The sequence below is a fragment of the Tubulanus polymorphus genome, chromosome 8 (assembly GCF_964204645.1).
Source record: "Tubulanus polymorphus chromosome 8, tnTubPoly1.2, whole genome shotgun sequence".
NCBI classification, from domain to species: domain Eukaryota; kingdom Metazoa; phylum Nemertea; class Palaeonemertea; order Tubulaniformes; family Tubulanidae; genus Tubulanus; species Tubulanus polymorphus.
The window spans coordinates 7,840,454-7,855,316 of NC_134032.1; the positions used below are offsets into that span (position 1 = coordinate 7,840,454).

General features: G+C 37.6%; 1 protein-coding gene across 3 annotated transcripts; it reads right to left on the reverse strand.

The window, feature by feature from the left end:
• Positions 1 to 251: 251 nt before the first annotated feature.
• Positions 252 to 12,111, reverse strand: LOC141909779 (ciliary microtubule inner protein 5-like). 3 transcript variants are annotated; one of them, XM_074800390.1, is made up of 6 exons: positions 12,000 to 12,111; positions 11,346 to 11,579; positions 8,497 to 8,560; positions 2,562 to 2,717; positions 1,899 to 1,938; positions 252 to 1,590 (listed from the first exon to the last, which is right to left on the reverse strand). In XM_074800390.1, exons 3-6 carry the CDS (start codon positions 8,541 to 8,543, stop codon positions 1,393 to 1,395), a joined length of 441 nt encoding a protein of 146 aa, XP_074656491.1. In that variant the 5' UTR covers positions 8,544 to 8,560; positions 11,346 to 11,579; positions 12,000 to 12,111; the 3' UTR covers positions 252 to 1,392. The 3 variants fall into 3 exon arrangements, with proteins under 3 accessions (XP_074656491.1, XP_074656490.1, XP_074656492.1); XM_074800389.1 differs by lacking the exons at positions 8,497 to 8,560; positions 11,346 to 11,579; positions 12,000 to 12,111 and adding an exon at positions 4,189 to 4,500; XM_074800391.1 differs by lacking the exons at positions 8,497 to 8,560; positions 11,346 to 11,579; positions 12,000 to 12,111 and adding an exon at positions 6,874 to 7,195 and having other exon boundaries at positions 257 to 1,590.
• Positions 12,112 to 14,863: the final 2,752 nt, after the last annotated feature.

Here is a 14,863-nt window from a genome sequence, read left to right on the forward strand (position 1 = left end):
TCGCAAGCTACGGCTCAATTTACGTACTGAAGATTATCTATACCGTCGTCAACGGTTCACAGGGTTTGCTCATATTCTTTTGTTTCGTTCTACGACCGAGGGTGTATCACTTATATCGTCAACGAATCCTACGTCTGAAAACTACCGAACAAAACCAGTCGAAATAGAAGAAAATTTCGAAATGTTAAGAGCAAATAACCAAACATTGTTTATTACAGTCGCCAAGCAGATGGGAAATTCAATGAAATGCAAAATTAGATTTTTGTATGAAATGAAAGAATTTCCTTCGAACATTTTTCAAATGACTTGGTCAACTTCATGACTCCGAAAATCTGTAATTCACATCGTTGCAAAGAGGAACTCCATCCACTTAAAGGCCCTGAATTACCATTTGAATAATGAAATCTCTTTTTTCAAAATTCAGTGGTAAAATGAAATATAAACTTGTTGAAATTTTCTCTACGGAATAAAGCATTTTTATAATTTAAAATCAAAATCCTTCAAGACAACCAATCTTCGAATCTGACATTTGCTTGAATTGAGTATTTCTGGCCAATGTAAAAGTCGATTTTGTGTCCAATTACTTTGTGAAAAAAAAAACTGGCGCCAGTCTCCTATCTTTTATCATATCGATGTCGCTTTGATAACCGCAGCTTCTAAATTTAAACATATTTACAGGCCGTTGTGTATTTTTTGGGCATTTTTCACAAAAGAATTATGTTTACTTACGTTTCCGAACTGAGGCCATTTTACTTATAAGTTTCCAATCAAGTAACAGTAAAAAAGTAAGATTCCTGCAATCATGACTATACTTTTGATTGTGTTTTCTCACTTCTAAAGATAGACAGTCGCTTGTCTACGAACGCTATAGCAGTACATATACCATTTGTGACAGGATCGAAAGAAAAAGAAAATCTGCAACACATAGGGCCTATATACTTTGAAATCTATTTACATTATTCAAAAAATCAATAACTACACTATTCAGACGTGAAAACTTTGAGAAAATATTGTTTTCCTGATTGGCACAATTTGTATTTCAAAAAGAACATATAATGTCTTTCGTGATAAGATTTCTTGACATTTATTTTCTAATAAAAATAATCATTTAGTTTATTTATAATCAAAATATCCCAAACATGTAGAATTTCGGTATCTGACCGCGGACGGACTGACTGATCAGATTAAGATGATTGCAGGTTAATCCAAGTTGAAAAGACATTGAATTCAACTATCAGATCAGAGATCAAAAACGGGCAGGAAAATCGAATATACTCCAGATATGAAACGTCAGTTTTTGGTCTAACAATCTTAGCGTAGACATTCTCCGTGGTTTGAAACTATGTCTTTGACTTATCGAAAATGAATTAATCTACGAAATATCCGGATCAATTAATAGCAGACCATATCATCTCCTAGTCGGCGACGTCTGCGCTCGCTGTAGAATTGATATTCGAGGTTTTGTATTTTCGTACCAATTTCAGTGTTCAATCTCGAGCCGTAGTTTGCCGAGTTCGTGTTCGGCACCGATTCGGAAAATATCGACGTCTGCTCGACGGACGGCAGTTCCGGCTTTTCCCTGATTTCGCCCTGCAAATGGGAGAAAATACATCGACCGTAAAAAAAACTTTGATATTTCAAAAGTGTTTTTTCTACAGGTTTGCAAAAGGGTTGAATTCGTAAAACGATTTAATTCCTTCATTACACGATTCAGGATTTTAGTCCGCTTTTTTCTAACTGGGGCCTTGCGGCCACAGTGTCCATGCACCACGCATTAATGGAGAAGATGATTACTTTCCAAATTGTAAGAAGTTTCCAGGTTAAAATAATAATGCTTAGTCGAAATAATCCTTGAGTCCAATAATGGTGATGATAAAAATCAATTAATAAACGCTCACCCTTTGGTCGAACTCTGCGATGAAACCCCAATTAGTTTCCCTGAAAAGGAAAAATACGTATTTAACATTAATTTAGATATGTAGGCCTACCGGTACATGTAGTAGAATAGCCACCATTTGACAAGTAGATAACGTATACTTAAAGATTACTATGTACATATTCTACATAAGAAAATGAAATCTATTGTCGAAATTTCACAGATTTTAAGATGCGACTTTTCGGTTTTAAAAAAACTAGTTGAAAAGGTATCTATAGAAGAGTCGAAAAAGTCATGTCATTCAAATTTCTAATCTCAAGTAGATCTTGTTTTAACTTAAATCCGAGATATGTTTACTACTTGATAGGTAAGATATCTAGTGTTGATTAACTTCGAAAACCTACAGAAATTCATGAATTTTGTTTCAAATGCATAAGCATTCTGGCGGATGAATGTGAATTATTCTTCGTGGAATTCAATTTTTTTAGCAAAGAATACAAACATCAATCTCTGTGGTTTCCAACGACGAGTGACTGTCTGATATTAATGAAGTAATAACCCACGATATAATTTAAGAAACTAGGTTTAGAAATAGAAATTTCGGTCCAATTCTACGGGCCATTTTTAATTTTCGTGTTAGTAATGTTATCGATTTGGCATCTACACTCCCCTCGTCGAAACTTACCAATTTTTCAGGCCGAGCTTCTCCTTTTCGACGGCTTGCTTCCAGATGGTATCTTGCGACACTTGGTCGCAGGCGACGTAGTCCCCCTGCGAGTGGTTAGTGTCGGTGGCAGGCTGCACGTTCGGACGCTTCGGTATACAGGTCTCGTGGTAGGCGCTGCGAGGACGAGAAAGAGGAAAACGATAACCGGCTGAAGTTATACGATCTTTTAAGTCAACGGCGCTGCTCATGTAACCCAAACTAGTTTTTGGACGTCTAGTTCGTTTCGAGTTCGTCATGATTTGTTTTTATCTAGGTTTTATCTAGGCTATTACAGCTGAGCCCAATAACAGTCTGAGCAATCTACCGAACCAGCCGACCCGAATTAGTTCTCGATAATGGCGTGGTTGTTGCTAAGGCACCGGCCATAGTTACCAATATTGGTTACAGTAGCTAGGACATTCCTTATTAGTTAGACTACGCCCTGGTCAGACCCGATCAACTCGGACGTTTGTTGAAATATGTTTTGTCACACTTAATATGAAATAAATGACATCCAACTAGGATATCACTCAAGCCAGACACATTTTTACGGTCCCTCGACTTGAGCGGAGTCTGCTGTTTTTAGGCCATTGCGACGAGATATTGATATAGAAATTACCTTATTTGGGAAAATAGTAAACTAACTACAAACTGATTGAAACCATCAGTCTACCGCCACGTTAATTCATAAATGATATTGATACGGTTATGGGGGATTTTAACGCATAGCTGTGGAACTGGGTCTAGATCCCACACAATGAGTTCAAATCTTACTTTTGTATTACAAAGTTAAAGTAATGAAAATCGAGTTTGTTACTACCGGTAATCAGGATTAACACAGCTATGGAAAACTGCACCCGATTTAATAGTACTTGGAGTTCACGTTCTTTCTGTGGGGTTAAAAATGAGATTAACACTTGACTCGCGGAACTGGCTCCTGGATCCGGATACAATGTTATCGGTAAAGCTTGATTCTAGACTCGAAATCAGTTCATTTCCAAGATTATCATTATTATTATCATTATGAGTTTATTTCACTATAAGTCTAAAAAGTACAAAAATTCAGTCATCACTATCGCATAGAGGAAACAGTTAAAGAAGGGACTTCCACATTTCAAGGTGTAGAAGTAGTAAAAGGACAAACAGGGACCCCTAGGGGGATATACTTCTTTTAAACGCCCCGGCAGAGTGATAATTGGACTGGAAGTCAAGTTAATACATATTATACAAGATTACACCACCTAGGAGTCAAATTCCAACCATCGTGGGACTGGATCGCGTGGTTAGAATTCTGTTGAATGACTTAGTACTTTTATGCAGGGATACATTCTAGCGAAATAATGTAATAATCGAGAATACAAAATTTGACCTACGTTTGAATAACTAAGGGTTTGAGCCTAGTGCGATTTTCGAATCTCATTCATTCCTCAAGAGCAACGCACCGACACATGGAAACGCGAGGAAACATGTTTTTTATCTACTATTTCTGTCGTTCCCTGCCTCGTGTATATGTTGGACTTTGGTCAAGCCCAAAAAAGTCTTTGCAAATGAATATAGATCCGAAGAATCGGAAGAAATGTACTCATGAAATTTCCCTAAACATTACCTTTTCTTTTTCGGAGGCAAATATGAGAAAGCCACTTCACTCGTTTCACGTATAACCCCAGCCATGATTTGTTTCTACTTGAAACTTAAAGCCAACGCGATATTAATCCCCGAGTATTAATAAAAGCTAGGTCGTCGTGATTTTACCGTCACCTCTTAAGATAAAAGCCAGCGATATTCCAGACGGCAAAATATTTCTTAGACGAACTACTGTAAAGCTAATACGTTTCTATGGCTACAAATATCGCGCTATGAAAATCCTTTATGGATAATCCTTTGATTAGTGCTCAATCTTCGGTGTATAATCCTGTCTTAATCTTCGAATTTTTAAATCGCTGAAACAAGTCAGCCCGCAATCAACGGCTGCACTGGTATACGGGAATGTTTTGATTTGTTTTGAATCCAACGGCTGACTGGTGGCGTTTGTTCTTTTTTCAATAACGCGCAAACGACACCGAACCAGTAATATTGAATAGAAAGAAATACGACGTGCATTTCACTTAATGTATATTTAACCACCGACTGAAAACCTGTCGCATGTGAATGTATACAAGGCTAAGAACGATATCACCCGGCGTGATTGTCTGGTGCATTTAATAATTTATAAACTCTCAATGCCGACGGCAATTCGGATACGAATCGGGGCCGTTTTATACAAAAACGACCAACATATGTTCGCCAGTTCTGATGAAACATATAATGTTCTTTGAAACGGACCCTATGGCTTAAGTGTAATAATTGAAATACACGCCTTGGTGTAATCTAAACCTTCTAGTTCCGATTAAATAGCGTTGTAGATTTAGACTCGAATTTCATATGTTTATACACCTCGTATAACCGACTCGCATATTTGTCTAAGCAAACGCTCGGAGCCGTCTGTAAAATTGCTACTTTTCTAGATAAAACGATTAAGAATTCGTTGATCTTGAATAGCGTCCGCGGTTCCCGGGGCTACAACTTCTCAACCGTTTGTTGAATCTGATATATGTGAGGCATTTAATAATATCGGTTTTTATAATTTTTCTTTTAGTTTTTGGCGTCTGATCATTATTTGAAGAATTAACGAAAAATGTGCATCCCGCATTCGTTCGTAAGAATATCGTAGAAGATGGATTGAATTAAGAAAATATACATTATAACAGGAAAAAACCTGGCATTATTACCGTAATTGATACACAATATCATCAATGCATATCAATTAAGATGCTAATTGCATACGTATTTCAAAAAAGTTGTCTTAACATTTTCATGTGAAAATGCGTCTTCTTATCGATTTTCTTACTACGAAAATATTTGAAAATTCAATTCATAGTGAGCTAAAATTTAGATAACCGAAGATTTCATGGAATGGTGATCAGGTTTTTGTAAAGTTTAAGTAGTCCAATGCATTCCAGGTCTGGGGCAAGACTTCTTTTATTTTCTGTTTGTGGTTCGGTTTACAGCACTGAACATTTCGGATGGATGTGTCTTTAATGAGTAGGTTCGTGACATGTCCAATATACAGCACGACTCCCCGCGTCCATTTTCCCCAAACCCCCGTTCGAATATTGAGGAATCATGTGATAAGTCTGACAAATTCAAGATCGATTTAAACGAGTTTGAGTAAGATCTCGAAGAAACTGGTGAACAACATTCGGCTCAAGTAGGGTATTGCATAGTACAGTTCCTTCGCGTATGCTTACTGCGTTGTTCGGTTAATGTGTATCCCACAGAAAGTTGTCATGTCGACACATTCACATCGCCAGCCATTAACATTCCATGTGTCAACGTGTCGACGTGTCTACCAACCAACAAATTAACTATTAACGATCTATTAACCTGATACACCAAACACACCACGTGACCAAACACATGCTAGACCCCATAATTAAAATACAAATTGCATTTCTATTTTTCTTTAGTCAATTCCAGTTCTCTGATATTAGTTTCAACACGGTTAAGCATTCAAATTCACAGGAGATTCATTATCTATTTTCATCACTGTCATCGTGAGATGCGCCTCCAAAAAAACAAACGTGGGGACGGTGAAATGTGGCATTGTTCACATTGCTACAGAACGACGTCGATACGCGCCTGCTCTTTTTTCAAAATCAAAAATGAAACTTTCGCAGCTGATGCTTATAGTTTACTGTTTCGGTTTAGATTTACTTCTCTTGTTTGTTTGTGTTTTGTGGTCACCCGTCAACCAGTCAACCCACGATCCTTCTACATACATTGGCGACAACATTGCGAAATGTCGTCCGTCGACCGTCAACCAGCAGATGATATAGTGTCTCATTTTTGTCACCACGATCCTTGTACATAAATTGGCGACAACATTGCATCGTGTCATCCGTCGACCGTCAACCAGCGGGTGAGATATGCACTCTTCAATGGGCCAACCAACAAACAACCAACAGTAGTCAACTGTCACTAGCCGTCGGTCAACCTGTACATGAACTGTTCCTTTGCTGCGCATTAATGCCCAATTATCAATGTATTCATGCGCCAATGTATTAATGCGCTGATACATTAACCGCACAACTTATCAACTCTACCCCAAGGCACTATACTATGCTATATCCGACTTGGGCCCAACATTCAAGGCAAACCGGTGCAAGAAAAGGCTTTGGGATAAACAAAAATTGTAAACTAAGCCGTTCATATTTTGTATCCTAAAAAAAAGTTTATCTAATTCTATCATTACCTTTGTTGGTGTTCGCACTGAGCCATCCTTCGTGAATTCTCGTACTATTCGAATTCGATTTCTAAGTTAATCCAAACGCAGTAAAAATATCCTTTCTCGAGATATTCCTTACACGAATTCCCGAATCGAGAATAATCCTTCAGGTTTCAGATTTTCTGTTAAATTTTTACCGTCAATTCACAAATTTCAACATCAAAAGAAATCCTACATGGAGTTTCCAAGGATAGCTTATGAAAATCTAGGACACCGAAATATCAAATGCATCATTCCATCTTAGTCGTTAAGTAAACGAACCTATCTAACTAAAACTTAATCCACGACTAAATTGATACCTCAAAACTGCGTATACACAAGACATAATCTAAGCGACGAAATGGAATTGAATTAATTCTTTTGAAATTCGTTTTTGAATTTTATGTATCAGTATAATAGTGATTCCCAGTCGCCATGGGCCGCTGCCGGGGGAGACATACACACACACAGACACAGTCAACAAACGTAGGATTAGAAAAAAACTCCGTAGAAAATCAATGACTTTTTTAAAGATTTACGATATTTTAAAAAGAGAAGGCACGAAGGTGACAGATCACTAGGTCCAAACTGTCATTCGATTGGTAGACCCAAAATGAGCTAGCCCGGTTTTAATTCTTTTTTTCAATCCGCTTGATATGCTTATAAGCTTGGTCTCGACTTATTTTCTTTACCCTCGTCGAAGCTATCTTCAGAAAAATGTTTAGACTAGTGTTATCTTTGTGGAAAAATTCCTTATTTATGAAATTCCCTGAGCTGGTCTTATCTCTTTTTTAAAGAAAAAAAACAAGCTTAGTCTGTCCTATCTTTTCCTAGCGTAATAATCGCATCTTAAAAGAATATCTTTTATCCTGGTCTTTTCTAATAAGAAAGATCTAATTTGAAAGATCCTTTAACTAGGTATTATCTATCTTAAGAGTCTTTACTTATGAAAAAGGTCCGTACTCCAATTCTATCACAAAGCCTATCGTTTTTAACTTTACTTTGCCACTGAACCCACACATTTTCGTTAATTGCGAAAACTTATTCTATACTCCGAGTTTATCACTTACCTATCACTATCCTTTAAAATTGTTCCATTATACATTCATATCATATTGGCTTCGATTTGATTTATTTTGCTGAAAAGCCTTAGTGGGCAACACATGAAATTCTGGGCCCAGTTGCATAGTCGTGACGTCCAAAAGTGGTCTTGAATATTAAGACTGTTATTGATTGCCTATAGAACACTTGGTCTTAGACTGGACTTAAATCTAAGCTATGACTGTGCAACCGTCCCTTGTTCTTTATGCATTATCTACGTTCAAGTGAATATTACAAACATATATAACAGAATTTTATACGGTTTTCAGCCGCACTCTCATCCCGCCAGATATAATTATGAAATTGTAATCTTTGTGTATTTCTTATCATCTTTGATGTAGAGAAACCGCACAAGTCGGATCGCGTGGTACCATGCAAATTAGTCCGAATTCAGCGGTGTCCGTATATGTTATATATACAGAGTTAAACGGTTAGGCCTATCTGATCGGATCCGACTTGAGTGGAGAATATTGCAACAAATGAGTGCCTATCAATCTTTCTCATACAAACCTCGGTTCTGAGGCCTTCATATAGTTCGGCACGAGTCTTGAATCCATTTTGTCGCCGGGATCGTCTGAAAAAAAAATAATAAAATCGTGCGAAATAACCAAAATAAAACAATGAAATTTGACGAAACCATTTTAACAAAATGGTTGGTTTCCAGACATCGAATTCTATAGCAATATGATGTGTGAAATGATTATAGAATGGTTGATTTCTAGACATCGAATTCTATAGCATTATGATGTGTGAAATGATTATAGAATCCAGTTGTTCTTTCGCGTTTTCGATTGATAATCCGAAATTGGTCCTTGCAAATAAAAACCAGTTCTACAGTTCGGAGTTTTTGACTCATAGAAGTGAGATTGAAAAAGAGCTACTCTAATTCTCAAGATTTGAACAGAAATCAGCACCTTAACTCCGGCAAGGTCTAGTTCTATCCAAGACGTTTTCAGCACAGTGTTCGCACTGTTTTCTTGTTAGCGGATGAGAACACGCGCGGTTCAGACAAAGTTCACACAAGACGCGAACTGTGGTGGCCACAGATATATAAATACAAGTTAAATCTTTGATGTATGATTTGTGAAGCGCGGCCGCACAAGCAATTAGATATGAACCAGGACAAAGGCGGCAATGTGTACGTAGCTGAAATTTGTGCTACTGGTACATAGAACAATGTAAACAGTATGGCCGCTATGGGGCCCATATTTTACCCTAGACAACGTGCTTAATATAGCTCAATGACCCCCTACGTTTTATGCCTTCCTACGCTAGTATGTTTGGCGAGTGTAGTTTCTACACAATCGGCATTTTTCCGCACGCCAGGGGGCTCGTTGAGCGTGAGACCGGTAATTCAGGAAACCCATCGTAAAAACTGGTAGTATTGGTCATGTCTTAGAAGCATTTAGATCGAAGCGGACAAGGAAACTGTTGTGTAACAACTGTGACAAAAAATCTGAAAACCAGTTTGAACTGGATAGACGTGAACAATTATCATTTTGGTCGCATAACTAATTAAGCTAATTTACCGATTTTACATAGAAAATAAGTAGATATAGACCGTGACCGAGGTACTGTAGGGGTAGAGCCAAAAATTTTGGCTTGGAATAATCGACCGAATGCTTGGGTCAAAGGCAGGTCTTGGGTGTTCGATTCAAACGGCTGTACTCTGGTAGGTTTTTATGATTTACGTAAAGGCATTTTTAGATACATCTGCACTGGCTGTTATTGAGTAAAAATTGTTGGGATTTTGTTTGGAATTTCCAATCGTAACGAGAACTTGCACCATTGAAACAGCAGTCTGGGTGGGGGCGGGTGGGGTGATGATCGTGGAACCTTTTGAAAATCTTCCAAAGAAAGGGGACATTATTCATTTTCATTTTTAAATCTCAGGGATGGTTCCTCAGTTGAGATTTAAGTCAAAAAATTGTCTCAAATTTTAAGACTGGTCTTAAGTTGTTAGATTGGTTATAGTACTAAGATGGTCTTAGATTGGTCTTAAGTCTAAGCCATGACTATGGAACTGGGCCCTGGGACTGGTTGCGCAGTTGTGACATCAGTCCAAAAGTGGGTTTAAATTCTAAGACCGGTATCAAATTGTTGGATTGGCTCTGTATAATTAAGTTGGTCTTAGACTTGTCTCAAGTCTAAGCCGTGACTAAGCAGCAACTGGTCCCTGCCTCCGCGAATAGTCTGCATTCCCGGGAAGTAGTTATGTTTCATTGCTTATCGATCCAATGCGGTTTTCTCGTTGGAACAATATGTGCACAAACCACTTTGAGCCGCTACACCGCTCTGAATCCTTGGTAACGGCGCAAACTTCGATAAAACAAAACCGTCAAACCGTCACGCAACGCTTTCATTGCGAAATTATTTGAATTCAAATGTCGGCGTAGGAGAATGCGAGAGACAATGAGTATAGTATTGTCACATGAAAACCGATACTCAATTTATGAATTAATATTTGATAAGAATCGTCCATCAGCTCGATAAGGACGAGCTCACCAAGTTACCAAGCGTTGGGGCTATAGCGAAAGGTCCGTTCCAAATTGGCCCGTTCAATTAGACCTTGGAGAAATCAAACCGATTACCCCAAGATTGGAACGGACAAACTAATTTCGATCGACCTAAAATACCGATTCGGTGTATGTGTGCACAGAAACTGGTTCCATCAGCTGCGTTTTCTGCGGTATGAATTGAATTGAAATAAACTGGTCACCTAAAATCCACCATCTGTTGATTGTATATAGATTTCAACTTTGACAATTTAATAATCTACTATAAAAGTCCACGCGAGTATCTGTTCTATTTTGCTGTATGTAGAATTATTCGAATCATTCGAATTCATCCATTTTATTGAACATAACATCTGGCCCCCCAACTTCTGAATTGTTTTCTCACACCGATTTGTTTGTGCGTGTTTTAAAGAATGGATCTAGATATTGAACTTTTCGACTGACTGCGATATGATTATTATAATGTGGAATATTCGAAATGAAATTCAAACTCCGGGATTCGAAAATGCAGTTATTTTGATTACATCCGAGCAATGACGGGTTCGAAATTCCATAGCTTTGTTTGACTCGAAATTTGAATATACATGTGCAAATAAACATATTGAAAAATTAACTAAAACGTGCGTGCGCAAACTGGATCCAATACAAAAAGTGAGCATAAAAGCTAAGCTACCTGCAATGAAACTTGGCACCGCATGAAGCGAACGTTCGCTGGATTTACGATTTTACAGAATGGAAGATTTTCGAACAATTTCACACACCAAAAGTCAACGTTAATAGTACAAAGAAGACAAATCTCAAGTTATGGATAGAATATTATAAATAATACAGTATAATACATACCTTCTGTCCGTTGTTTCGAATCGATCGGCCTGTGTTCCCGTTATGTTTTTTTCCAAAACGAAATATCAGATTGTGGATTGTTTTTACGTGTTTACACTCGCACTCCCGGATAATAAATTGTGTTGCGGTATTTTTCGGGACACGCTCAGTCGACGTCGGGAGCAGGCGACCAGTACTGTTGTCATGACGACGAATTGCACGCACCGTCTGCTTCGAGCTCATTGAAAAGCAGGCCTACACACCGGAGGTGAATATGTGTTAATCCGTTAAATCCGATAATCCGCTTAATAAGCTAGAGTGCTAATATATATCGGTACCCAGTTTACTATTGAGCCCTTTGTGAATACCGGTCCCTTGGTTATCACAAAGGTACTTTTTTGGTAATTTTTATCAATTAAAGAAATATGAATCGTATTCAAAACGTGAATAGTGAACGATCTTAACTATTACACATAAGTATAATTCCTCTTTTCCTGCATTCAAAAAATCTAAGAATCGTTTGTTCTGCAATTTTTTAACCTTCATCAATCAACGAGATAAACACCGGTCTTTGTTTTTATGAAGCGAACTTAAGAAAAGCAAAATGTTATAAGCTGGCGATAGATGATTATTAGTGCCTTTTGTTCTAGTTCAAGGCGTTGAATGTGTCTTTACCTAGGGTTTGATATAGAGTTTCGACTCCTTCAGCGCCACGGTCAGCGTCAAGGTCAAGCACCGTTTGTGATGATGAAAATCATTACACTAGGCCTAAAATAACAGATAGGGGGCCTACTGTTTTAGTGCCAAATCAATCGAATGTACCGGTACGTATTTTTGAAGAAAATAAGTATTTCCAAGATATCAAGAATTAAATCATGGGAAATGAATGTGAAGTACTCCTTCAAGTATTCCTTACAGTGTTTATAAAAATAAAATTGCTACAATAACAACATGAATAGATAAATATATCAAAATCTTTAAACCAAAATTCCTCAATTCCCTATGGGACAATGGAAAACGCCTTGTCAGTAAAGATGTGATACATAAAAAAAAATCGAACACGGAGGTCTCGACTTACACAACATTAAATACAGACAACAAACACAGGCAATTAAGACGATAATAAACCACGCTCTAAAACCAACACACTGGAAACAACTTATCAACTACAATCTGCAAAAATATCTAGGCCCAGGCTGGAATATTTCAAACATCATTCACAAAGAAATACCCCAAAAAGTCATTACAAATGACTACTACAGACATTTATCAAAATCATGGACAGTTTTTCAACAACATCTAGTTACAACTGAGACAATTACCGAAATTCTGCAAAAACCTATTTTTGGCAATCCATAAATTAGGCTCAACAAGAAAACCAATTTCACAGAATACATACATCACGGTATAACCAATCTACGGCATCTATTCGATAATCGTGGCAACTACAAAGCATTTAACGAAACTCCATCAACAAATAAATCTAAACACACATGTAACGCGATACCGCAACATTGGAAACTAATTCTATCTGACCAAAATTTAGATCCTGATGAATTACCAAAAATCTATGTACAATTTGGTAATATATTGTGTACTATAGGAAAACTTTTTTCATCTCAAATCAATGGAATTCTATTATTAAAAAATCTCCATCAAATCACACCGATAGGGCAAACCAAAATTACTGAAATGTTAAATACTGATCTGAACTGGCCGGAAATTTGGAATGAAGTTTATAATAATCATATTGATAGACAATTTAGTGATATTCATTGGAAATTACTACATAATACTCTAGCAACAGCTTCAAAACTAGTACTTTGGAAAATGAAAACTAATCCAAATTGTAAAATTTGTGGATGCGCGGCAACGAATGATCATGTAGTATACTCATGCACAGAAGCACAGCAATTATATTCATCTATACAACCAATCATTCAACGCATACTAGACACACCTATAAATATCACTCAAGACATCTTCTACACAGGAATTACTAAAACAATAGAAAGAGATTTCTTCAAACGCACACTCGCGAACTACCTTTTGTTTCTCGCAGAATCCATTTTGTAAAAAAAAATCATTACAATCTAGAACAAAGCTCCGGCCGCATCAACACTATAATTTATTTCAAAAACTCACTAATAGATCGCCTAAACCAAGAAATCATGCTTCAACAAAACCTTCATATTTGGACTCTTAACAATGTACTTATACACCTGGACGCAAGCGGACTGAACGTAGTAAACAGAATCACAATCGACACCATTAGCGTAGTCTATTAATTAAACACAACGCCTTTTTACGTATTACTTACACCTACATATCCCGACTTTGACACTTGAGATATGTTCTGATTTAGATCGAACAGGAATGACGGTCTATCAATACGCATAGAACTGTCTGACCACTTTTGCTCTATATCATCGCATACGCATTCGTTTACTGTTTCTGATGTTTTGACTGTAAACTCAGTCTCATTGCTGCGATAGCTGGAACGCTGCCTCCGTTTTTGGCCTTAGGATAGCAAGCTCAGTCTATATCTACGCGCAGTGGTGACTGCCGGGAAAGTTGCCCCTTGACATCAGTCTCATTAAAAACTACCAAAACATAATCGTGACAACGTAAATAAAACCCAATCAAGACTGTATTGTAAGTGTACAAACATGTATTCAATATTCACGTGTTTGTGCCGCTTTCTTACTAACGGTCTATCAATGCGCATAGCACTGTCAATTTGATTGCGATACCGGTACATTCACGGACCTAACTATGCACTGTACGTATATTAGAAACACAAAACTGCTCCCAGTTTAAAACTTTTACTTTTAGTAAACTTGACGGAGAACCCATCCTCATCGGAGCTGCACCGTCGATGCCATACAACTACCCCAGGGCCATACTCTCATCTGGAAAATTTGCGTTTCGAAATGTGCCTTTTCCTATCTAGTCAACACGCGGGATTATCAACTTAGAGGACTTCTATACATCAACATCTACCCGAGAAAAAAACCACAATAAACTATTGGACTATTTACACGTAGAAAAGTGTAGCTATTTCCAGAATCTCAATATTAGGCAGCCAGAAAATAAAATGAAAAAAAACAACAACATGGGTTTTGCTTCTGAAAAATGTCCTCGTGGCGGAAGGAGTGAACACAAACTTTAGCATTTTTTTACCTTATGGTTCGATTGGCAAAATTTATAAAATTTTCATTCATCAATTCTATGCTAGTTTCATGGCGTTAGTGTGAGTTCCTTAGCGGGCTGTTTGTTAAGCCCAACGCACACGGCACCGAAAAAACGTTGTTTTTTGCTATGCCGTGTGCGGGGGAGGCAAAACACAAAACGCCGAACTGAAAAACGTTTTTCGCGAGCAAAAAACGTTTTTCACGAGCAAAAAACGTTTTTCAGGAGCAAAAAACGTTTTTCGCGAAACAAGCACTGCTTGATTTGCGAAAAACGTTTTGTGTAGTTGAAAACGTTTTTCGTCCCGTGTGCGTTGAACGTTTTATCGTTTGCGGGCAAAACGTTTT

Coding starts and splice junctions, on each gene's coding strand:
- LOC141909779 (XM_074800389.1), bottom strand. CDS start 4,253: ATGGCTGGGGTTATACGTGAAACGAGTGAAGTGGCTTTCTCATATTTG. Junction 1,939..2,561: donor AAGCTCGGCCTGAAAAATTG/GTAAGTTTCGAC, acceptor TTTCCTTTTCAG/GGAAACTAATTGGGGTTTCA. Junction 1,591..1,898: donor TCGCAGAGTTCGACCAAAGG/GTGAGCGTTTAT, acceptor TCCCATTTGCAG/GGCGAAATCAGGGAAAAGCC.